Source organism: Lutjanus erythropterus, chromosome 5, assembly GCF_056507025.1.
Source record: "Lutjanus erythropterus isolate fLutEry1 chromosome 5, fLutEry1.hap2, whole genome shotgun sequence".
NCBI lineage: Eukaryota > Metazoa > Chordata > Actinopteri > Lutjaniformes > Lutjanidae > Lutjanus > Lutjanus erythropterus.
The window spans coordinates 19735388-19761798 of NC_139321.1; the positions used below are offsets into that span (position 1 = coordinate 19735388).

A 26411-nucleotide genomic window follows, 5' to 3' on the forward strand; every position below is an offset into this window, starting at 1 on the left:
CGAAAACAAAAGCACACTGCTCCAAAAATACATACTTAGAAGTTTTAAGTCAGTCATTGCCTGCCAGACTTTGTTAACACATTGCCCACTTTAACCATTATAAACTCCTAAAAGGTTATTAATGATTTTTAAGACACAAATAGACACTTAAATCATTCAGCGAACATTTGGCATTAATTTTAATTCTAATAAATGTGAAAGGTGCAAAGTAAAACAGATGTTCCTGGCTGGAATGCAAAGGAGGAAAGCCACAGTTGTAGCTGCACTCAACTTAGCATGTTTACTCAATTTCTAACAACACATCATTGTTATTTTCTGACTTATTACTCTAAATATATTCCAGATTTCTCCTTTAAACAACTTTTAGCACTTTGCTGATAATGAATATGATTCATACCTCAGCTCAATTTAATAAAGCATTTGAGTTAACATGTCAATTTTTATATAATGGCTTTTCCTCTCAATTTTCCAAGCAATCTCTTCTTGCCATTTCGAGTGTTCAGTGTATACATGGTAACAAGCTGAACTGTGATAGGAATTATTTGACATCGTTTAATGGCAGGGAAACTATGGAAACTGTGAACAAACCCATAATCGCGCTAATTTCCCTTCTCATCCCAGGTAAGAGCTCTGCCATGGCCTGTTGACACTCTCGGAACGTCTGAAAAGAATGAGCGTCATTGTTATTCAGAGGTGTCGATGATACAGTAGCCTGGACCTAATTGGGAGTGAAAAACAGAAAGAAAGCTCGGTATAAAAGTGAACAGTGCCCCCCTCTTGCTTTCAGGCGGATTTTTTTTTCTGAAAGCAGTGTGGCTAGTTGCAAACGGCAGAGGCGTCTGTGGTCCACACACCAACCGGCTTCGCCATCCACCTACATTTCAGTTTAAGAAGCATCTCTCCAACGCAGTGCGGCTTTAAGAGGAGCGGGGCTCTTAAATCTGCGGCTGGCTCCTCCTTCCGCCATGATGTCAGTCGGAGGGAGAGCGAGAGGGAGAGAGGTGGGCAGTATTGAGGAACTGAGTTCATACAATACTACTGAGACATCTACAGCTTAGCAGACAGATACGGTGAACCGCCTATCCCGGCTCCTGTAAGTGATGCTGCACTGAGGCACACTTTGATCCAACTCCACTGGGGGGGCGATGCGCTCTCTGCATCCCTCCTTTAAGAGTTTTTGGGGAGCGTGCACAACCTCGAATCAGTCAAAACAAGTGGTTATAAAATAAATTAGGCTTAAGCTTTCAGTTTTTCGTCAGAAGTCCTTTTTTTGCGCTCTTGGATTGAAGTTTTACGCGCGGGTCAAGAAGCCTTTTACGCACATGTGTAAGTTTGCTGCCAACGATTTTTAAAGCTGCTCAAATAAAGTAGGAATTTCGTAGGCTAGGGATACAAAATTAATTTAAAACAAGCTTGGACCAATGCGTATCTCCGCCCGTGGGATTGTGAGACATCCGAAGAGGAATTACAGCGTCCTTTCCAAACTAAGTTGATCGCGGTGCATGATTTTTTTTTTCTCCTGCACATGAGGACGACAGTTTTTTAGCGCATGGATAAGTTTTTGTAGTGGATAACATTTTTTTCTACTTGCAACGCATTTTGCTGCCGCTTCTGATGAGGATCCTTTCTCCCCCCTTTCTCCTCTACTTCAGTTTAATTCGTGGCACTTCTTTTTTTGTAAATCAGTGATGTCTCTACGCGACGGCACTCACGGTTGATTTTTCACCCTCGTTCGAGCGGAAAAGGTAAGCTCTGCTTTTCGTCATGACTTTACTGTTTGGATGAAAATGTCTTTTACTTAAGTCCTCTCTGGGCATATGTGTGCACATGACTGCTCTGTCTCCGGAGCGCGTTCAGAGAGGCTGGAGAGCGCCCAGCAGCCTAATTTATGTGGTCCGTATAAAATCAAATTGATGTCCCAATACCGGCGAGGACCGGTGCTGTATTTACAGTCGCTGAGAGCAACATAAGCCTGGCGAAAATTTAGTGATATTCCTCAGGGCGCTCGGATGAATCAGTGTGTTGCGATGGTGGTGGGTCATTTTGGTGTTTTCCTAGAGCTGCTCCAAAAGATAAAACAGGCGTCCCTCGGTGCACCTGACGTAAATAGAAATTATCCACGGACACGGTGCATCGTGGAGGATCTAAAGCTGAGTTGTCGCATTATGAATGTGCACCGCGTGGTTGGTCACGACTTCGGGCGTTATTTAGTCTTGCTCAACACTGATCGCCGGATAGATATAGGCCTACTTTTTTTTTTCTAAGAGCATCCAACTGCAGGGACTTGTCAGTGCGGGTTTCTCAGCAGCTTGGCCGCTCAGCTCGGTGCGTGGGTGCGCGGTAACAGCGCGCTCGTCTCGTGGTCAAGCGGTTCAGCTGTCACAGACCATAACCTCAGGGGCTGTTCTCGCTCACACTCCAGGAAAATATAAATAAATAAATACAGAATTGTTCTCTATCAGGAATAGTTCAAATAGTCACGATGTTAATCCCCGCTGGCTTGAAGATTAACAGCCACAGTTGGTTGTTTGGGTCCCTAATATGTTGGACCTGCTCAATATGCAATAGATTATCATTGGGCCTGTTTTTAAAGAGTCCCACAAGGCCCACTGAACTCAATATTTGCTGGAGAATTAAATCAAATGGTAATGTGAACCTTCCCAAGGTGAGCAGTAGCAGCTGCATATTTTGGCTGTAGGCTGAGGCGTTTATATTAAAAGAAGAGGCAGTGAGTAAATGGAAGCAGGTATTTCTTTGATTTGAAAAAACGCAATAAAACAATTTGCTCATGCACATTTCAAATCCACCAGCAGATACAGAACTATTCATCATAGTCTGAAACACCCTGATATACTGAAGGTGTTACAGCCATATCTCCAATTATCTCTCAGGCCTTTGATAAATTCAACAAAATATTGACCGGTTTGAGAGTCATTAACTTCTAAGAAAACTGTGCATGTTCTAAAGAGTTCATAGAGTAACTAATCTGTAGACTCAGAGGTGCTCCCCAGGTGTCACAGATGTTGTCTTTTTGCTTTGCTTTCAGTTTTGATCTTGTTTGGTTGTTTCACTTGAACACATTCAAGGTCCTTTAAAATTTCAGCTTCCACTGTTACATATAGTTTAAAAACTTGTTCTACCTGTTTAGTTTTAGTTCTCCTGAATAGCTTGTTGATATTCACAATATTGCAGCAGTTGAATTGTCCTTTTCACTTCCAGTAAAGGATAATATATTGAACATGACTGAATTTACCTATTTCAGAATTCATTATAGTGCCTATGGCACAATGTTCATCTCAAATATGTCCACTTTTAAATATGTGAAAATGTTCTTTAATGTTTTAACAGTGTTTTTCCAAGACAATTGAAAAAGAAAATTATGCTTTAGAAATTATTCCTAATATACACAGCTTAAGATGACAGTTTTTCTGACTTTGTTGTAATTAATTGCATTTTTATTTTTATGTCCACAATTGTCACTTTATTATTAAAAATAATGGATTTCTCAAAGTTAGCATTTATAATGTTGTAAAGCTACGCCAAAATGATCATACTTATATTTAGCATTAGGGTTACATTTGCATGTGTGGACTGCCCTCTTGAGGTCCATGATTACAATGTTGTAAATTAGTTCGTCAATTTGCTAATGCAGGAGGGTAAGAAATATTACCTAGCAACCATTTAATCACCCAAGTAGTACATGACTCTTCATAATCCAAGTCTATCTAAGAATTAAATGAACTGATTGAAATGTGAATAGCCACTTGGTTATGCAGCCAACAGCATTTCCAGACTTAATGCAAACAGTATGATACAAATTATGAGTCATAATTTTGATATATCATCTATTTCTTTCAGTGACGATGTGATGCACAAATCCAAGTGACACTTGAACTTGAATGTCCATATTTTCTCAGTATTAAATCTATTATTAACATTGTCAATGTGGCCATATTTGTCGAACATAATTTTCGTGCACTGCTTCACTTTCCAGTAAGACTTAGGTAATACAGTCATTGCTGAAGTTTCCCAAGAGGAAACAACTTTTATTCCTCCAGCGTGTAGAGAGAATTGCTCTTGCTATGTGGACTGAAAAAGAACTGACTGATCTTGACAGAAACCTGGTCTGTCAGGCTGTCAGCGATCCTTAAAGCTGTTAAAAGAGAAAAAGCCCAAGACAATCAAAAGTATTACATCTACCAGTGCCCTCTTTTGAAAAATCTCTTTGGATCCACAGGCAATATTGATAGAAACAACAGTGGTGAAAACCTGCCTCTGACAGCTAAAGGACTCCAAATGTCTTGGGTCCCAGCCTTAAACTAACTACACTAAAAGTTTCCAGTTAGGGGTGAAGGTAGGGGGTGACAGCAGCTGCATGTCTCCCCTCCCACTGCTGGTACAAACACCAGGAAGGCCTGTCCATCACACTGTTGTGTAAAGTGATCCTGGGACGGCCTGCTCCTCTTCACTCTGTGTCTCCCAAGAGGGAGGCTTGAGTTTGCCTACTGGATTCAACCTGCTGTCTGGGGCTCAAAATAGCATTTCAGGAGACTAGTGAAATGTAAGCAAAGGAGACACTCTGACTGACACCTAGGATTTCTTTCTCCCTCCCTCTTACTTTTTTTTCCCTCCAGCACAATTCCTTCTCTCACCTAGCCTATCCCTCATGGACAGGTTTATAAAGAGTTGTGACAAGTGAAAAGCCATGCAGATGTTAGAAAACATAAGAAAAGAACCCACTTGAAGTTAATAGAATAAGACGAGTAAACAAGTTTGGCCCCAATACATGCAAAGACAATATCTGATCTTCATAATTTTAGCATTTTAGCTTCGTGAGGAGAAATAGCGCTATCCATCTATCTAACATAATGCGTATATAAATCTCTTATACCAGTAAAATATGGTTTCTAACATCACATTAACATTGCCAGGGTGTCCTTTTTGTTACTACATTTGTACTCTTGCGTGTTCTCTGAGTCAAAAACATACTACACCCCTTCATCCTGCGGAACATTATTGTCACTTACAAGGGAGAGGAAATCTAGATCATGCTTTGATCTTTTCTGTTTTTTCACTTCGGCGAATCACATCCCATTTAAGGATGTAATTTAAACTTCATTATGCGTCGAGCGAGCTCAGCCTTGGACTGCCTGGCGATCATCACAGTAAAGCAATTGCTGCTCACTCTCAGAAAAGATGCACACTTCAAAGTAAAGTGTGTCACACTCGCTAATGGGATATATCTCATCGATATTTTGACATGACAGTACAACACTGCCTGGGTTATATGTGTAAAATGAATCACCCTCACGCTGATCAATGTCAGCTATGTTTTTTTCTGTCCAACTGTTCTTTAATGAGTCTCATGTGACTTATGAAATGTGTGAAAAGAAATCTGTCTTTACAGCCGGCATGAATGCCTTGCAATTGTTGCTGATTCAAAACCAGCTTAATTAAATTCTTATTTTTAATCAATTCCCCTTTGTCGGTAGGCCGAGAGCTTCAATGGCTGTGAACGCTGTTGCCTTGCCAATTTAGAGGACCCCTGTAGTGCAGTTTAGGTAGTCATACCTTTTTCTACCGGATATTGTTTGACTCATGCAGATATTGTAAATGGATGGATGGAAATTTCATAATGTAGCAAATATTACAGTTCCCAGAGAGCTATTTGTGGTCCCTTGTTACTACAGGTATGTATGCATTTTCAGCACCAGCTGTACGTTTTTGCTGTGATGGCTGTCATACACTGTTGCTATACTTTGAAAGAAACGGACATTTGATTTCAAGGCAGCTGCGTTATAAATACAAGCCAATATCTCGAGGAAAATCATATGAGGTTGATAAACACTCAGGGGGTTGGTAGACCTAAACACACAGGGGGATATGAGCAATGAAATTATATTAGTCGTTAAATATATTGCGCTGGAATACACATGGGGAACCAGAATTATTATGAGAAGTAAACATAGCTGTGCATTGGTGGCTTTACCTTAAAACATCAGTGCACACTAGGGATAATAATGATTAATTATTAATCGATTAATCGCTGTTAAGAATTTAAATTATTAAAATGTACTAATTTAGAATTAATTGATCATTTTCAAATGGCAGTAATTGAGCATTATCTGACATAGTTTTGTCTGCTGGAGCCATTTATTGAATAAGGAAACATAAACTTAAAAATAAAAAATATTGAAAAATATGCATTCTGTACCTTATTAGTATCAATGATTAATTAATGAGTAGTTTTTGAGGAAAATGCACAAAATTTATAATCCCATTGCACACTAAAAACTAGGGCTATGTATTGATACGATACGTATCATGATTCAGGGGTTATGGTTCATTATATTGAGATATATTACAGTGCTGTAAGCAAGGTGATATATTGCTACCTTTTACAACTGATTGTCATAGTATTAATAATACACCACCACTTGCATAAATAGATAAAAGTTTACTTTTTATGCAATCAGAACAGTGAAGATAGATAACAACAATGCTATTGAGGAGCTGAAGGTTGAAACAACACAAATCTTTGGACGTATCACAATATCACGATACAGTGTTTTTGAGAATCAGTACAGCAGCCATTCCAGAGCCTAAGGATGCAACGGCCCAATTTGAAATCTGAAAATCCTCTGTGGCCCCCAAGTTTTTAATCACAGCACTGATCAACACACAAGATTAACTGTATCCATGACGATATATAAGGTATGAAGAATAACATTGTTAATGACTTCTCACAGTCCACCTGTAGTACTTTCACAGCCCACCAGTGGGCCGCAGCCCACACTTTGGTAATCACTGCAATACATTATCACAAAACATAATATTGTAATACTCAGGTGTATCGATATTTTCTCACACCCCTATTTAAAACAATATAAAGATGCATAATGCAAATTTGTGGTTCTACTGAAAAAAAAATCTACTGAACATAGATACATTTTTACAATTAGATTGCATTACTATCACCATAATATCAACAGCCCATTAAAGCCTGTGTGGCCAAGCCTTTATAGAGACCAATGTGATTGTGGTTGAAATCGTGGAATTCCATTTATCAAGGATATGCAAGAATGCAGGAATGGATTAAGTAAATGAATAAGTCAAAATGTCAGTTAGCAAACCACATGAAGCAACTCCCCTAATAACTGGCTAAATAACCCGCTAATTAACTGGTGGAAAGAAGTCAATATTTCATGCTAGCATATACTGGCAGGATATGACTCCTTCATCATCTTCCAATGACCTACTTGGGTTTTGGCAATTGGGGTTCTTGCCCTTTGGCAAGCTTTCGCACATATAAAACAATTAAATATTTTGTAGAACAACAGCATCAAATAAAAACAAGACAGCTTATTAATGAATAATGCTCAGTGATGGTGAGCCCATCTGCAGTGCATTTTCTGTTAAGGGTTTATCACAGGCATCATTCAGTACAAACAGTAAACGGGATGCTGTTTAAATTTGATGTCAGAGAAAACACATTCGTCAGGATGTAATGAAGTTATGATTAAATTTTACTAATTTGACTGATGGCGGCTCCCACAATAAATAATTTCACATTGTTGTCTCTTTCCACTGCCATTCCTCTAAACAGTGCTCTTATCATATTGTCTATGTTTACACACATTGGCGTTCATGAAATATTTGCAAGCTCAATTGTTTACATTCAGAGCAAATGAGGTTGTCCATTAATAGCTGCTGTACTATTGTAAATGTGTGTGTGTGTTCTCATGCACGGAGGCATCAATGTTTAAGGCTCAATTCTGCAGCCTCCGAATCAGCTGAAGCCTGGATGCGAGGTGCAGTTTATGAAGACACCACTGCACCATATTGACTCACACTGACTCAGATATGAATTAAGTTCCCCTCTGTGCTGTGTCCCCTTTTTTTCATGCACAGTAGTTTGTGAACAAGCTTTTCAAAGCAAACAATCTTATCGCAACATTGAACTCAACCGCTTTCATACTTCTCAATAAAAAGTATGAAAGGGTTCATTACAGTGATGAAATGGATTGATGGAATATGTGAACTACTAACCTTTACGTGTCCGCTTGCTCAGTGGATGTCATCAAAGGTTAATTGTGTAAAACCGCCGTTAATTTGCTCTCAAAGACATGGGAAGGATGTGGGCTCATAACTAGTTAGAATGAATAGGTCAAGCTGAAAACTCTCCATGAGGGAAAATAGTACTAATTACAGCAGAACTTGAATGCTTTTTAATTTCCTGCATTGACATTGTGTGTTCTGTCTCTTTTCTCTCTTTTTCTTCTCTGTCTTGCTTCTCTTGTGGAAGAATTGCTGCTGTCGAAGTGAGGCACCTGTCTACTCTTGAGTATGGACTTAGCAAGTCGGGCTCATGTGCTGGTGGTCTTGCTCACCTGTGTGGTCTTGCTATGCCAGGCCCAGGAGCGGGACTATACGGTGAAGGAGGAGCAGCCAGAAAACGTCCGCATTGGGAACCTGCGCAAAGACCTGGACCTCAACCTAGACCCCAACATCAGGCTATCCTCGCCGCTGCAGTTCAAGCCTGTGTACAAAACAGGTGACGTGCCTTTGGTGAGGGTGGAGGCCAACACAGGGGAGATCTTTACCACCAATCACAGAATCGACCGGGAGAAGCTGTGCTCCGGGGTCTTCGCTGAGAAACGCTGCTACTACGAGATTGAGGTGGCCGTGCTGCCCGACGAGATCTTCCGATTGGTCAAGATCCGCTTCCTGATCGAGGATGTAAATGACAACGCGCCCCTTTTCCAATCCACTGTAATAAACATCTCCATCCCGGAGAACACAGCCATCAACACCCGATACCCGGTGCCCTCAGCATTTGACCCTGATGTAGGAATCAATGGGATCCAACACTATGAACTGGTCAAGGTGAGGCTCCCTCCCGTTTCATCTCACACATGAAAATGAAAAGCTTTTTTGTTATGTGTCAGGGTGGTCTCAGCCATCTTAATTTTGATACAAGACGTATTAATCAGTGGGACATTTTCAAAACCCAAAGTGCCTTTACTGAACCTTCGTAGTAAAAGCACTAGTTTATATCAGCATTGGTGTACATGAGAACTGTAACTGTTTGGAACAATATGCACAGTGTGTGTAGTTGAAAGCACTAGTGCTCTAACTTGTAGTTTGTTGTTAGCTTTTTCATTAGTGAAACTGTTTATTTAAAATTAGACTATTACATCCATTAGAAAATTGGGTGGGAGAAAAAAGAAGTATTGAAGTATTGAAGAAGTATAGAATTTTTTATTGCTGAATCTTTTTTCATATAAAAAATGATCAGCGCTTAGTCCATTAGCTTGATGCTAACATAAAATGGGAATTACCATTTAACACTAGCATTGGGGTAATATTATCTCAACAAATGGATCCATTTTACTGCACATGCTTGACAAAACGACATATGTGGCCAGACTTTGAGCCATATATTTACTATACAGTGTGGTAAACTAACAAATAGCTGAAGACTTGACATTTCTAATCAATTTGCTGTTCTGGCCTCATCACTTCAAACTAGTTACAGTAACCTCAAAAGGTCAAAACTCAAACTCAAAATTCCCATTTTCAAAGTTAAATTACATACGTGAAAGATGTTAATTTAAAAGCTCATATTTGTGCTGTTTGCAATTTTCAGGGATTCTGTTTATTTTGGCAGAACATCTTATTTTATTCATTTGATGTCACCAGCTTGATGAGCAGGAACAGATAAATGTAGCAGTTAAATTTAAAAAAGCATTTTATTTTCCACTCTTATATGCAATATAGCAATGATGCTGCTGAAATAAAACTCAATGATACGTGATGTGCATTGTTTTCATAAATATGACTCATGATATACAGTCTGAGTGTGTGATAAGTAATAATAATATGTATATGATGACGAAGTAGGTACATGGTAAATAACAGAACAGCTTGAACAGTCTGGTAAACTGAGAAAATTACGTCAGTTTACTGAAATGCAGCCTTTAAAACCAGGAAAACACAACACTTGTGCAGTATCACAATATAACAATATCAAAAATCTAAGACCAAATTTAGTGTCATATCACAATATCAATAATTACTGATATATTGCCCTGCATGAACTCCTGTACACATTCTCAAAGACTCACTCCACTAAAATTCAACTTGATAGAGGTTTTTGCTATATATCTGAAATATCATGTCTAAACTAAAAGCCATCTGATGGACATTAATTTAGTTCAATGACAAATGAGTGAAAGATATTGGCATTGAAAGATGTGGGCCTGAAGCCTCAGGCCACTGCTACAGCCCTGAAGTTACTGCTTGCTTTCAGAGCTTTCAGTAAAATAAATAGGCTTTTTTGGAAATCCAAGTACAGAACCACACATCCATACATTTGATAAACCAAAGACCATAGCAATCTATCTTGGAGAAACACTTACAAAGAGATAAAATGGGAAAGAAAGTGTAAAATGAATTGTCTTTTCACATAATCTAATGGATGACTGTCTCCAATGCAAGCGGAATATTATTAGTCAGCACACACATTATTGATGAGTCTCCGACACACTGCTATGCCTGCAGCACGCCACCTGTCTATACCCTGTCTGATTAGTTGACTAGTAAGTTCTTACAATATTTTCTCTGCCAGATTTTTCATCCCATCTGGTTTTAATGTAATATGAGTCAGATTCTGCATTATAACTTCTGTAAACCTGCTATACTGCAATATAGCTGTAGCGTTGCAGTGTACAGCTATATAGGAAATTAATTTTGACTCATTGAAAATATGACCTACTTTTTCATAAAGCGGAATAAGTCATGAAGCCTACAATGTTTTATACCAGCCATTAATATGTCCGTACAGTATGCTCTATTTCATTATGAGAGAAGGCTGTAAAGAAGGGGAAGTTTTCAGCATGTACAGTAATATAGAGAACACGCAGCAGAAAGTGCACACACAGCATATACTGCATGTCCAATTTCTAGCAACAGGTTACCTGTGCTAGTAGATCTAAGCAAATGAGAAAGAACGCACTATATTATGTTAATAGGTGTCTCATGCAGCGCTAGGAAAGGTTTTTCTTCATCATCTAATTGATGCTTTATTAAACCACATTGCAATATTCTCTGTTGCTCAATGGAGTAAGCCCTAAATCTAGAAATGTAGGATAATATCATGCATTCTTCATTTATAGTCTAGACAACACTCTGTGCTTTGTGGATAGATGAATATGACACAAGCTCTTACAAATGAAGTGTAATTAAAGAGGGAGATGCAGGCGCTCTGGAGGAAACCCTAAACATAGTAAATAAAGGAAGGTTACTGGATTTGAGAGCACGGTGCGAGACATAAATGACAAGTCCATCTTGGAGTCTCAGATGAAGTCAACACTGGGTTGGAAAGAACAGAATCGCTGCTGTCCGTGTCTGCCTTGAATACCAATTTGCATTTTTAAAGAGTCCCACTGCCAAGGCCTCTCCAGCGCAATGTCCTGAATTGTTTATGCCTGGAAAATCACCAACCAAATGTTCTGCTCATTATGATGATCATCTGCAATCATTTTTTTGCCCTTTTCACAATACAAAGCTTTCTAAAACCCTCGCCTAGACCGTGGTTGGATTATCTTTTGCAGAAAATTCTTCTTAGAGCATCCTCCGCACTGTGTCCCTGATTCAGTTCTTCTCATTACATTCTTATTGTACTCAAGATTAATTTCCCTGTGTTCCAGGTTCCATACGAGTAAAACACAGGGAGCAGAACTGAATAAGCCAGAAACATTTTCAACCTTTGGTATCTTTTATTTCAGAAGTGCAGTAGAAAGCCAAGGGTTTAGTGGGGAAGAATGTGCAAGCACTTCCTAGAATAGCTCTTGGCCGCTAAGCCACCCTTGGACTATCTTTGTATGGTCCTGTGAGATTTGTCTCAGAAGCTCCCTCAGAATGATAGTTTGCCCAGTTTCCTTGTGTTGTGTAGGGCACGGTGGTGAAATTGCTACCATTGTGTGGCACAGTGAGCCATTTTCAATGGCCTGCCACTCCACATGTAGCATGCCTGAGTTGTCAACATACAGACCAAACGAAAGAAACATGGGAGCCTCTTTTTGCACAACTTTGTCCTTTTCCAAAGCTACGAGGGACAACGGGTAATTTCAACCTACACAGTGCTCCAGCCTCACACATAATGGGTGGTAATCACACTTTGAGTGAAACTCTGCCATCAGTGTAGTGCAGTGGTGTGTTACGTCACCTGAACTGCAGAGACGTGTACTAAGAAATGGTCAAGGTCAGAGAAAGCAATCACATGCATGGATGGAGGAGGATCTCCCATGAAAGCAGATTCGATCACTTTACATATTCACAGGATAACTCAGAGGCCAGAGAAACATCCTCAGGACTAACTGAGATTCTGCTTTTGCTTTTGCTTGGGTTTCTGGCTCTTCACAAACACTGGCACCTCTCCTTACTCCTGTGATATATGATATTACGGCATCACACACTACATTAATCCAAGTTGCATCTATGTCAGCATCCTCAGACACATTGAAGGTGGGCGTCTTGTTCAAGTCATTTCATGTAGATCAATGTCCTGCTGCTGGCTGGGCTATGCCTCACTGACAAACTCAGTGATGAAGTGGGTGTCTGTATTTTGGTTGGGCAATCTGGAGGGCTCTTAGACTTAACCTTTTTGCCACCTACCTAGGTTTTTCCTGGGGTACTTTACAGTCCACTTGGTTGCAGCGTGCCTATCAGAAATATACCTAAGATTTTTAAGTGGTCTTTTTGCTGGTACTCCAAGTCTGAGTTTGAATAATTTTATTCCTAAACTGATTCTAACTTTGCATTTGAAGATGCAAAATTTATTCAAGCTCCTCTCCCGAGCAGCAAGAAAATTTTGATTAATGCATTGCATGCTGCCTATAGGCAGTGAATAGGACTTTTGGGCTGAGAGCCCACTGTCAAGCATTTCCAGTTTTCATTAGCATCCTATTTTGACATATTATCCTCTTCTAGGGGTTGACAAAAAGAGACAAACAATTCCCAGCTTCTTTTGTCTTAATTATATGCATGAGATCATGGCCAGGGGCAGAAGTGTATGAGGTATGGAGAGAAAGAATGAGGGAGGAATGAGAGAAAGAGAGGGAGTTTCTATCAGCATTATAAAGAGGTGCTATAGCTTGTGATGAATAGCCCTCCCCAGTTAGCCCCATCCATGGGCATCACCGTGACTAGAGTCCTCCTGATATATTCACAGCCCAATCTCAGTCTCCTCTTAGTTTTAATAAGGTCATCAACTTGACTGAAAGATGCATCCACTGATAATCTGAGGCTGTCTGCAGAGCAGGGTTCAGCGTTATCCTTCCCTCATCATCAGGCACCTCTGCTTCTGTCAGTGTCCCTCCATCATTTTCATTTAAATTAGCCAACTCTGATTGGATTGTGTACTGTCTGCACACATCCCATATATACAGTGCCCCGATCCCTCTCTGATGACTGGAGAGACCCGTGGCCCTGTAATGTGGAATGAATGGCAAGTTCAAGAAGATATGCACCTGTACAGTATAAGTGTGGTGAAAGAGTGAGGCATGCTATAATGTGCACACTTAGCTGTTTAGACAGCTTTGTCCTTCTCGCTCAGCCTTAGGGTTTCCATTGAGTGATTCATGCTAGTATTTGGCCTTTTCTTAGCCTGCCCTAGATCTTATCACAATCCACCAGGCTAATTTTGCATTCAGGAGGATGCACAGCCTGAGAGATAGCTCTCTTCAACTTATTGAAATGCGCTGAGTGCCGTCTTGTCAGTTGTAAAATTGTGTGAAACCAAGACAAAAGCATAGAGGAAATGCTGGCTCATAAATCATCGTGCAGCATTCCCTTTGACACATCCTAACTCAACATCCTACTATTAACATCAGGCTTTGCCAAATATCAGTGTGCAGATCCTCAGCTACTGTGCCGAATCTGTGAACTATTCAAACAACTGAGGATTGGGGAGCTTTGTGAGGATGGAGTAGTGCTTAGCAATAGAGCCCCCAGAATGTTGTCTTGGACCTTTCAGTTATGACAGAAATAGTTCTGCCATGTGCATAAAGATTGAGCACAGTTCATCCATAAGGCAGTATCTCTACATTTCCACACATAGTTTTATATGCCATGTCTGCTTATCCCTATATGACTTTAGCTTGCCAGAAGGATCACGGAATAAGGTCTAAAAGATCATTGCTGCAGTGTTGGCTGGTTTAAGTAGTTCTGTCAATCACCGACATGTCGACAACATTCCCTCGGCAAGCAGTTTTTCACTGTACATAATAATTTACATGCTGCAGCTGCACGTTTCCTTGTGTCGGCTACAACACTGTGTTGGCACAAGGACGGTTCTAGATTTTAAAACCTACCGAGGACTCTTGTGCTCACAATTTGGTTGAAATGTTCCTTCCTTGAACGAGGAAAATGTATATATCTTAATCTCATTTGATAGCTGTGCCTAGACAGAGTAATCTCTTCCAACATTATGTGCAGCATGAAGCTTATCTCTTTAAAGAGGATGCTTTTTCTTGTTTTACCATGAAACTGCTTCTGACTGAAAGAGCTTCAAAGGGCTTCTTTGTTTCGTAATGTGCATGCAGCTCATTCATGGGCTTGATCTTCTTCTTATTTCCTCCCCCTACTCTCTCTTTCTCTCCTTTTCTGTCACTTGTCTCTCTCTCTCATCCTCCCGTTCCCTCCGTCTCTCTTCTAATTTGAAAACATGCATGGATCCATACCATGCCCATCGGAAATTGGAAATATCAGTGCTAATTTTTTTTCTGGGTGGAGGGCAATTAGTCTTAACAGCCAGTGCCAGTTCCTCTGGTTTCTCATGGGGATTACTTGTGCATTTGTTTTCATTTTCCTCCGGCTCTACTTTTGCCTAGATTTAGCCCATCTTGAGCAAAAAGCCTTTCTAATATGCAGGATTTTTCACTCCCTCCTATTAATCTATAGTGATCTGGTCTTGTAGTGTATTTAAAATGGAAGCTTATTGTTGTGTCTCAAATTCCAACTGCCTTTCTTCCATTACGAAGCTAAAATGTTGCAAGGCTGCTTACTGTATTCTAACTTGACACAAGATAGGAAGATAGAATGAAATCTCATTTTAGTGAAGGCATAAGAAATCTGAGGAGGAGGGCTTAAGAGGTAAATTAATCCCTTATGGGCAGTAGTTGCAAGCAGGGGTGGATTTGATTGGACTTTTTATTACAGTGATTGGGCACATTTTTAAAAGGATAAAGAAAAACAGACATCCACTGTTTCTTGGGCTTGTGTTGAATAGTATATTCAAGAAATTAGTAAAAAATTTAAAACATGATGGTGATTAGCAAGTGTGAAAATGCTTTTGATTTACGGGTACCCAACTGAGATGAGTGGAGCTGAGCCAAGAACCAGCTGCCTTGTTTAAGAATGTCCTGGGCTGTTTAATTTGCTCTTGACATTCATCACTGTCTAAAAACCTGACTCTAAGAAGGGTTACAAATGAACCTGGGTAACCTAAGGAAGTACCTCGACAAGCTGTTAGGCTTTCTAAGACAAATGAAATATCTACAATCTAAGACAAAAATCAATGCTTTGGAAAGTAGTATACATCTCTAGAGTGACTTTTACCTTTATTTGTTATGACCCAGGTAAAAATGTGCTATTCTTAAAAGTACTTTAGATATTAATGTGCCAGTCATGGCTTTATTATTTTCACAACAAATGACACTGTAACTTTAGACCTTCAAGTCATATAAAGAAAAGCTGAAATGACAATGAAAACATGGGTAAAATTGCGTATGTGGTAGGGTATAATGACAACTGTATTTTACTAGTCACGTTTACTAGACTGTTCCCAAAAAGCAGTCAACTAGTTGACCAGTTATACATACCTTAAATTCTGCTAAAACCACAGATGAATAACTAGTCTACAAAACAAGTGTTTTTTAGTTGAATAGTCTGTTAACCACTAGTATATAGTATTATCATATGAATATGAATATGAACATTAAACAGAATAAGCATAACTCAAAATGTTATCTTGTCTCTGCAGAGTGTCAGCGAGTTTGGCTTAGACATCATTGAGACTCCTGAGGGTGACAAGTGGCCGCAGCTAATCGTTCAGCAGAACCTGGACCGTGAGCAGAAGGACACCTTTGTCATGAAGATAAAGGTGGAGGATGGTGGCAACCCTCCCAAATCCAGCACTGCCATTCTCCAGGTCACCATCTCCGACGTCAATGACAATCGCCCCATCTTCAAGGACAGCGAGCTGGAGGTCACGGTGCCAGAGAACGCCCCCATGGGGACATCAGTCGCTCAGCTTCACGCCACGGATGCAGACCTGGGTTCCAACGCACAGATCCACTTCGCCTTTAGCAACCAGATCTCTGCCTCAACCAAACGTCACTTTGCCATTGATAGCTCAACAGGACTGATCACTGTGAAGCAGCCACTGGACAGGGAGGTAACTCCTGTTCATAAACTCATCGTTCTCGCCAGTGATGGCAGCTCCACCCCCTCCAGAGCCACAGTGATTGTTAATGTAACAGACGTTAATGACAATGTTCCCACCATTGACACTCGCTACATTATCAACCTGGTTAATGGGACTGTTCTACTGTCTGAGAATGCACCTCTCAACACCAAAATAGCCCTAATTACTGTTACTGACAAGGATGCAGATCTTTATGGCAAAGTAGCTTGCTACACTGACCATGATGTTCCTTTTCGGTTGAAGCCTGTCTTTAATGATCAGTTCTTACTAGAGACAGCTGCCCCCCTAGATTACGAGACGACTCGAGAATATGCAATTAAGATAGTGGCCTCGGATAGGGGGACGCCTCCTTTGAACACTTCAGCTATGGTTTTAATTAAAATCAAGGATGAGAACGACAATGCACCCATCTTCCCCCAGCCGGAAATCCAACTTTCCATACCAGAGAACAATGACCCCTCTACACAGTTAATAAAAATCAGCGCCACTGACGCAGACAGCGGACATAATGCAGAGATTATTTATACTCTTGGCCCTGATGCGCCTGATGGGTTTAACATAGACAGACGGTCAGGAATCCTCTCTGTTGGCAAACGACTGGACAGAGAGAAGCAGGAGAGGTACTCATTCACTGTCATAGCGAGGGACAATGGCTCCACGTCCCTGCAGAGCAATGTCACTGTCAGGCTAATCGTCCAGGACCTTAATGACAACAGCCCAGCTTTCACCCACCCAGAGTACAACTTCTATGTGCCTGAGAACCTGCCTCTCTATGGAACTGTGGGGTTAATCACAGTGACGGATGCAGATGCGGGAGATAATGCTGTTATAACTCTGTCCATTTTGAACGGGAAAGATAATTTCATCATTGACCCCCAAACTGGTGTGATCAAACCCAATATCACCTTTGATAGGGAGCAGCAAAGCTCCTACACATTTATGGTCAAGGCAGTTGATGGAGGGCAACCTCCGAGCTCCTCCTACGCCAAGGTCACTATCAATGTAGTCGATGTGAATGACAATCGCCCTGTTTTTGTTATCCCATCCTCCAATTACTCATACGACCTAGTGCGAACCACCACCACCCCTGGCGCTGTGGTCACCAGAGTGTTTGCCATTGACAATGACACGGGTATGAATGCTGAGCTGCAGTACAGTATTATCAGCAGCATCATCATCACATCTAGAGTCTCCCCTCGAGGTCTCTTCGCCATCGACAAAACAACGGGTAACATAACACTGCAGGAGAAAATAGTGGCAGCTGATCAGGGGCTGCATAGGCTGGTGGTCAAGGTCAAAGATTTAGGCCAGCCTGAGTCATTACATGCTATCGCACTCATTCACTTGTTTGTCAATGACACTGTGTCAAATGCTACCTTCATTCAAGAGCAGCTGCGAAAAAGTATGGAAACACCCTTGGACCGTAACATAGGGGACAGTGAGGTAACTCCTCAAGCCAACGGATACGTGATTGTTGTCATAGCTATCATAGCAGGGACCATGACTGTCATCTTGGTGATATTTGTGACTGCCTTGGTACGGTGCCGGCAGACACCCAGACACAAAGTGGTGCAGAAGGGCAAGCAGAGTGGCGAGTGGGTGTCACCTAACCAAGACAACCGTCAGATCAAGAAGAAGAAGAAGAGAAAGAAGCGATCCCCCAAGAGCCTCCTCCTGAACTTTGTGACCATAGACGAATCCAAGCCTGACGACCCCACCCATGAGCATGTTAATGGTACACTGGATCTCCCTGTGGAGTTAGAGGAGCAAACCATGGGGAAGTACAACTGGGCCACCACGCCCACCACCTTCAAACCCGACAGCCCAGATTTAGCCAAGCATTACAAGTCAGCGTCCCCTCAGCCTACATTTCAAATCAAACCGGAGACTCCAGTGGCCCCAAAGAAACACCATGTGATCCAGGAGCTCCCCTTGGACAACACGTTCGTGGTGGGCTGTGACTCACTCTCCAAGTGCTCATCGACTAGCTCCGACCCGTACAGTGTCTCAGAGTGCAGCTGTCAGGGGGGATTCAAGACTGCAGGGCAAATCACCACCCGACAGGTAATTCATGACTTCCTTTTTAAACCCACCCACACTAGTCCCCACTCACACTCCCCTTGCTGTCCCATGGTAGGTGATGTGAAAGGGGGAGGGTGGCAGCATGGAGACAGGGGATTTTCCCACACAGACCATGACCATGTCTACATGAATGTCATTTGCACTTAAAATGAGTATGCTCAAGACCTGCAATGAAACAAAAGAATAAAACACAATTTGTTGCAATTAATACAGCAAACCTTTCACTGTACTGATTGTTATTAATTCATGTATTCACCCTCCATCATAATCATTTATAAAAGTACATGTGCAGGTTAATTTCATATTCAAAAGCTTGAGTAATGGCAGCAGTGCAATTATGATGGCTAGCTATTTTAAACTTCAGTGTGAGTGGTTGGTGGCAATGTAGCCTGATTTAGAAGAGCCTGGGATAGGCGGCAATGATTGAACTCTCTACTGATGCATTTGAGGTCAAGGGCGAATGATGCTGTGTGCTAATATATTTGACTGACATGTTTAAACAAGACAAGCAAAAAATAAAAAATAACAGCCAGAGTGACAATTTATCAGGTATTCATTTGCGCAAAAAGTGTGAAGGTAATAGCACAAAACAAAAAAAACAAAAAAAAATCCTCTTGACGTGCTAAAACAACTTGATAAATAAGCCCACTTTTTGTGGCTTCTGTCCTCAAAATATTAAGTGCTGTGCCAGTGAGGCTTTGTGGGAGAGAGGCTCATTTGAATGCCAAGGTACAGCAAAGGGCTTATGATTCCCTAAGAGATATGTGCCAAATGCGAAGTGCCCCAATAAATAAAAGCTGGCGAGGGAAATAAATGTAAATCAGAGGTAAGGAGAGGTGGCCTTGCTCAGCGCTGACAGCCAGAGCCGAACGCTGTGGGGAAGACTGAGTACTGCTCAGGGCGGGGGAGGGGGTCACAGGGATCAAGGTGACGCAGAGCCTTGAGACCAATATACTTAAACACCAAGGGAGCAGTAGTCCATAAAAAAGCCTGCCAGGCCGACGTTGCATTTAGCCCGTAAATGCTCTACTTTAATGACCCCAATTATTGTTATAAATGGCATATATAGATACACATTCTTTACATTCTTTAAATTAGCTCATATAGGAGAGGATGCTATGACATCACAACAAAGGTTTGCCGCTGTATTGTAGTTGTACTTCTTAAGGCTGGGCAATATATCAACATAATATCAGTATCGTGATATGAGACTAGATATCGTCTTAGATTTTGGATATTGTTATATCGTGATATGGCATAAGTGTCTTTTCCTGGTTTTAAAGGCTGCATTACAGTAAAGTGATGTGATTTCCTGTCCTGAACTTACCAGGCTGTTCTAGCTGTTCTGTTATTTGCCTTAATGCCTTTACACTTTGTTATTTTATCAACATTACTGATGATCATTTATCAAAAATCTCATTCTGTAATATTTTGTTGAAGCACCAATAGTCATCTCTTCAGTATCTGCAATATGATGGGCAAGTAAATCTGGCAACTCACTTGCCTGGATGGGCAAGTGGTAAAAAAAGAATTAAACTATTAAACTATTTTGATAATCGATTAATCATTATAGTAATTTAATGGAAAACGGCAAGGAGATTTCCTGCTTTTCTTCATTTATTATCACATTAAATTCAATCTGTGGTTACAGACTGAAAAAAACAGGACACTTAAAGACATCACTGTGGACTTTGAAAAACTGGAATGGACATTTTTCATCATTTTGCAGCCCTAGATTAAACATGACAATTAACTTTAGTCTTGCTTATTATTTGATGACTGATAGTAACAATTAAACAATTTGTACAAGGGCAAGTAAAAATTAAGTTCAGATAAGTAGTTTTCTGACCCATTTATCTGACCGGGCAAGTTAAAAATAAACATCGACATTGACCTCTGTATTGTTGCGATACTGATAAATATCACTATCAGTGTATTTGATCAAACATATTGTGATATTTGGTTTTGTCTATAAAGCACAGCCTCTAGTAGTTCATGCTAGAAACGACATTAAAAACTGCGATCCTCAACGTTGTCATGTATCCTTACAACATGACAGAGTATGTACGTGTTGACATTTGACCTGCTATCACTAGCAAAGGAACTAATGAAGACGAACTAGTCTGTGCAGGGGGTTTATACTCATAGTGATATGTGTGCATTCATAGTTGTCACTTAGTGTCTCACATCCAGTAGAATTTGCTGGCTTTTTCTACCATTTTTGTTGCTTTTTTTTTTCCTTTCTTTTTTTCTAAGATTTCTTAAGGGTTTGGGTATTGCTTGGTTGCATTGACTTTCATTTTTGTTCCTGTTTTGATCATAATTATTACAACTGCCATTCATCCAATTCTGGGTCAATTTCATGATATTGCATCAATAATTGATTTTGTTTGATGAGGTGCTTGCTTTTGTTTGTGTCTAGACTCACATTGCACACAGTATTCAGATCATTGGTTCATTTCTGCCTTTTTTGCTCCCAGTGCGCTTTTGTATGTGACATCTAGCAAGCATTAAAATTCCTCATGGCATAGTTTTGGTAAATGACTGTTGATCCCGTGAAGTATTGTGCTTAGGATAATTTATGAAGACACCCACACAGATTTGATAGTCATTCCCTTCAACCACCTTTTATTTAAAACCCTGGTTAAAAGCTATGCTCTGCCATGGTACATTATACATAAGCCTACTACATGCCCTTGGTACCAAAGATTTAATTCATAATGTGTTTATATGAGGCACTGACGAGTTGTCAGGATGATTTTCCCGTGTTAGTGGTAGTGACTGTCCTGAAATATGCAGAAATATTCCGACTGTGTTCTACAATTCTGAATTATTATCCGTCATGAATTTTATGCATCAAGGATTTAAATTGATTTCCACTTATGTTGCTGATCAGAGTGGAGTATTTTTGTCAGAATAATTTAAAATCAATGAATATATGATTAGTCAACGTCCTTCCAAGTCTTCAGGCTCTGTTTGTATCACATTATTTCTAAGGTATATTTATCCAATTCTCTCAGACAGTTCAGGTCGAATCCATATAATATTCTCATATTTTGGTGTCACACACACCCAGAATTTGAATATTATCAGGAAAAATCTGTCCTCCTTGGTGCTACTCACCAACTATATCTTAAGTGATGCTAAGCTGATAATACATCAAAAAAATTCTGTCCCCTTGAGCCATTGACAAGTGATGCCTCCCACTTCAGACGTTAGATTTCCCACCAGTTTTAAGTGTGCTTATTTAAAGCCTGTGTCATGGAAAAAAATAGCATGAAGCCTTGCCTGATGAGAATCGGTGGCTGCAAAGGTTAATTAAATGCACTAAAGGGTTAATCACTCGTAATACAGTATGATTAAAATCACTGTAATTAGGTTTCGAATGAGGCTGATAAGAAAGAGGAAAAAAGGCAGCCATCCTTTAAGATTATCAGTGATGCCACGTACTATCCTTGGGTGAGTCACGTCCTCAGGATCCAAAGTGACGGGACAATGCATGACCAGCTGTCCTGCTTGTTGAAGCCTTATCATAATTTAATCTGTTTGATTTCATCTTTGTGCTTTTTTTTTTGTTTTTTAAAAAAAGAGAATCTATTTTCAAAGTCTAAACAACAACACTCAAAAAGTGTGGCTAGTAAAACAAAAGCTGCATTTCGTCTGTCACTGTCTGCCATCCAGTTTCTCTTGAGCCTAAAACTAATACCACAAGTCCAAAAGCAAAGATCACAGGCAGGTTGTCGTGTTTTCCTTTTTGTTCATCAAAGTGACAGATGGCGCTTTACAGTGATCTCTCGTTGCCCCACACTCTCCCACACACCTAAAGCAGCTGAAACTAAAGCAAAGACAAAAAGCCCACCCATCGAATAACAATGGGGAGGGGGCGAGAGAGGAGATGATTATGGTTTAAGGTCACCGAAATGTTTTCAGGGACTTTACAGATGTAGCTGATAAAGAGCAAAGCTTGTAAAAATACTTCAGAGACTACAGATTTGTGCCACCATATGGCTTCATTATACGGCAAGGGCTGTATCCGCAAATGCTACCCTCCCCTCCCTCCTCTTCTCAGTTTTTTACGCATCTCATCATTTTCTTTTAACCCCTACCCTGAGATATTAGAGGTCAATCTGCCTCCAGTGATGAGCTCTTGTGAGAGTATGTGGTTTAGTGGAGGCAGATCAAATGAGTACCACCCTGCTCGAGTGATCTCAGACATCACCATGAATATGCAGGGAATAAAAGGGCTAACACGTTCTATTGTTTGGCCCGTAATTCTGGGGCCGCGGGGCACGCAGGGTCATTTCTTAACGAAAGTAACCTCCTACGAGTCAACATAGGAGAAACTGCTGTTAGTGTCTTTGTAGTGTCACACGTACGCATGCATTACAGTTTGATTAAATACCTCTGAGACCTAAGTGTTGTTGTTATGCCTTATTTATAATGCAATTTATGGTATTATCTTTGTTACAAAAAAGATCATATTATAAATGCATTAGATAACGAGGGCAGCAGTGGACAAAATTTTTTACATATCGTCATTTATTTGTGTGGGTGACGTATCGGCCTTTCGCACTAGCCACCCAGGGTCTGATGACAAAGCGCTTGTGCTGACTCATAGTGGCTGCATAGCCAGGGGTAGAAGCCATGATTTCAAAAGGCTAAGTAGGCTTGTTAATCAAATCCGATGCCAGGATTAAGTCCTAGCTACTGATCATGGCTTTATTTTATTTTAATATCATTGTTTGTCGTTTTTTTTTTTTTTTTGTTTGTTTGTTTGTTTGTTTTATCTCTGTTGAGTCATTGCATCTGTACTCACTGTGCCTCGCTAATGTAAGCACTATCAGGTCCTATTCCTCATGATTCAGATATTGGCAGATGTGTTGCTATGACCGTCTTAGGAACAGCAAAAATGTCATATTCTGTACATATCAGAGGACCCACTGGCAAGGGTCCGAAAGAAAGAAAGAGTGGGCCCAAATTGATCCAAATGGCTTTTTGAGGGGGAAATGAAGAGTGCTGCTCTAGTGTGGTGGGAGACAAAAAGACAAATTGGGAGTGATAATTGGATAAGATTGCATGCTCTGATAAGTACAGGAAAAATGCACAAGCTTGTGACACTTGTAGCATTCTTCAAGGAAACCTGACAAGATAATGACTTGATTGCCAGCCGTGCCTTGAAGAATGCTTTTTTTTTATCTTCTACACAGAGATTTTTTTTATTCAGTGTTCAGCGTAGCCTCGCACTGATAAGGCTACAGCTTAGGCTGCTCAGAGCTCGATGATATTGTAACTACAATCTCCCTATATCTGTCTGTCTCTCTATATTTCAGGAGACGGCACTGAAACCACCACACTATGGCACACTCTGTGGCACAGGTACAGCTCGCTCCCACAGGATTAAAATCAATCTCTAGCTCCCACTACCTAAAGAGAGAAAAAGAGAGAAAAGAGAGACAGAGAGAGGGCAGAGGGAGGAAAGGAGGAAGGAAGGCGAGAACTGAAGAGGTGAAACAAGTACTTTACTGTCTCTACAGCCTCAAACCCCACCTCTTCATACAATCGAGAGAAAAAGATGAACTTGGAGAAGGGGGGGGGGAGAAAAAAAATCTCAGAAAAAGAGAGACGCTTCATGTTGCCTGCCTGAATCTTGACAAAGCTCCTCTTGTGAATCTGTTGGAAGTTTGAAAATGCTTTATTGAGTCCTATGCTATTACTTTCCTGTGTCAGTGAGGATGATACTGTATGCCCTGAACCCTCCTCGAAAAATGTCCCACTCCAGCACCCACTCTGTAAAATAGGTGTCAAATACAGTCAGTAGATCTGTAAAGTATGTTTATATGTATGTATGTATATCTATCACAGAGTTGATGGTGTTTATATTTATTGATTCCATTTCTTTGCCTTGTTTTCAAAACTGCCTGGTGGCCATTTTATTTTCTTACTTTCTGATTTTTTTGTATTATTTGACGTTGCTCTATCTGGGCTTTGCTCATGGAACTTATAATGTATTTATGCTGCAAGGTCTACAACCTGTAGGCTTACGTTAGTATTGAGCCCACATCACAGTGTACTTTTTTCTGTCCCACTTTTGATGCCACGCCGATAGCATTGTTAACGAAGAGCGTGGCTAGAAATATGCATGGCCCCCACAATGCGACCACATGAGTAGTGCTTTACAGCCGTGCTACTGATCGCCATGCTGTTATTACACTGGGAGGAATGGTAGGACAAGTTTAATACGTCCAGCTAAGCCACAATCACAGGGGACTAACTCCTGGGGTTATAATCAAAAGCTGTTTATGTAGGGCAGATTTGAAGAGCACTAAGCCTAACCTTTTGTGTGTTGCTTCCAATTCGGAAGTGATTTAACCTGTGAGATCCACATTAAAATGACTCCGGATGAAAAAAAATAATAATGATAATCCTCAGGCAGTCTTTAATACAAGTTGGTGGGCTTTAGCAAAAAAAAAAAAAAAAAAAAAGACTTGACTTTGTGCACTTATTTACACTGACAAAAGAAATTTTCTGATGAGAAGAACACCAAAATGAAAAGGTAATCCAGGCTTGAGTTTAAAAACAGCAATAAGTTAACATTTGACAGAAAATCCACTATGGTGCACTTACTACTTCTTAGGCATTTTGTTCAGAGCATCATTTTGCTTCTACTGTTTCTACACTTATAGAATCATTATGGTACAGTATGTCCTGACTAGAATAATTTCTACAGTATACACCAGTAACTGGCTTGATGGGTTAGCAGCATTGTTGTTCAATAGTCCTGTTAATTGGTAAGCTAAAGACTGCTTTGATAGGTAAGGCCTAAATGGCACCTACAGTACATACATATAACCATAGAATTAGAGTCATTAAAATGGGCATAGCCTGTGTGTTCATTTGGAAATGTACAGATGGTCTGGACCAGAGGCTGTTCCCCCCTCCTGTGAGAGACTATATATAGTTAAATGAAACGACTGCACAGATCGGAAGCCTTTTTGATTTAGGTCCAGTCTTACATGTTACGGTTCTACAGACTATGTCTATTTTAAAGCTTTTAATTTTATGTGTGTTGCCTCTTTGAGAGGCAGGTTGTTATTATTGAAGGAGGTATATTCATGTAATTATGGTATCAAATGTATTCACTACTGCGTAGGAGCCACAGTATGAAATATACATAGCATCCTAGCACTGTGTAATGATTAGATTTGCCTGATCTTTGGGGAAAAGAAGAAAAAAAAAATACTCATACTTGGGGAGAGCTTTTGTCCTTGTAAGGGAGACAGACAACCTCACTTTTATTCAATGTGAAGTACAATATGCACCTTACATGATCTTTGTAATTGACTTTGATTTGCCAGTGTGGAGAAAACTGTAAATGTTTTGTTTATGTATGTGTGCGCTTCTGAAATTTATTAAAGTCTTTTGCATTGTATTGCATATTTTGACGACTCTTCTTATTCATTGTTTTTGAGCATTCAATATTAGTCTGCATCACTCAGTCAGCTCAGTTTTCTGCACACTATACTGTGTCTGCTTGGCGAGAACAGTGAGACTGAAATGACGCAAAACACACGTTGTAGAATAATCATTTGTTTACAGTCAGCCAGTAGCATACAGTATAGAGTATGTCACACAGGCTGTGGCCTGTAGAAGTGTGTGTGGCTGTGTTGGTTTGGACACCATTAATTGGCTCATTTCAGCCATAGAAAAACTGCCTATACCTCTTTTCTTCTACATTCTGCACTTAACCAGGAAGAAACAAAGAAAAGGTTTAGATATACATCGCTCATTAGGAACAGATTACAGATAAAAAGTTATGGAAATTTGGTGGGAGCACATCCTT

At 40.3% G+C, this 26411-nt stretch overlaps 1 protein-coding gene across 1 annotated transcript; it reads left to right on the plus strand.

Moving 5' to 3' along the window:
* Positions 1-1053: 1053 nt before the first annotated feature.
* pcdh11 (protocadherin 11) lies at positions 1054-26000 on the plus strand. Its single transcript, XM_084719052.1, has 4 exons — positions 1054-1745; positions 8306-8886; positions 16046-18553; positions 23902-26000. The coding sequence occupies exons 2-4, from the start codon at positions 8347-8349 to the stop codon at positions 23983-23985; spliced, it is 3132 nt and encodes a 1043-aa protein (XP_084575178.1). The 5' UTR covers positions 1054-1745; positions 8306-8346; the 3' UTR covers positions 23986-26000.
* Positions 26001-26411: the final 411 nt, after the last annotated feature.

What these genes read in the sequence shown, in the direction of transcription:
- pcdh11 (XM_084719052.1), top strand. Translation starts at nt 8,347, where the DNA reads ATGGACTTAGCAAGTCGGGCTCATGTGCTGGTGGTCTTGCTCACCTGT. An exon ending in AACACTATGAACTGGTCAAG is followed by an intron (nt 8,887 to 16,045) that starts GTGAGGCTCCCT and finishes TTGTCTCTGCAG; the next exon opens with AGTGTCAGCGAGTTTGGCTT. An exon ending in GGCAAATCACCACCCGACAG is followed by an intron (nt 18,554 to 23,901) that starts GTAATTCATGAC and finishes TCTATATTTCAG; the next exon opens with GAGACGGCACTGAAACCACC.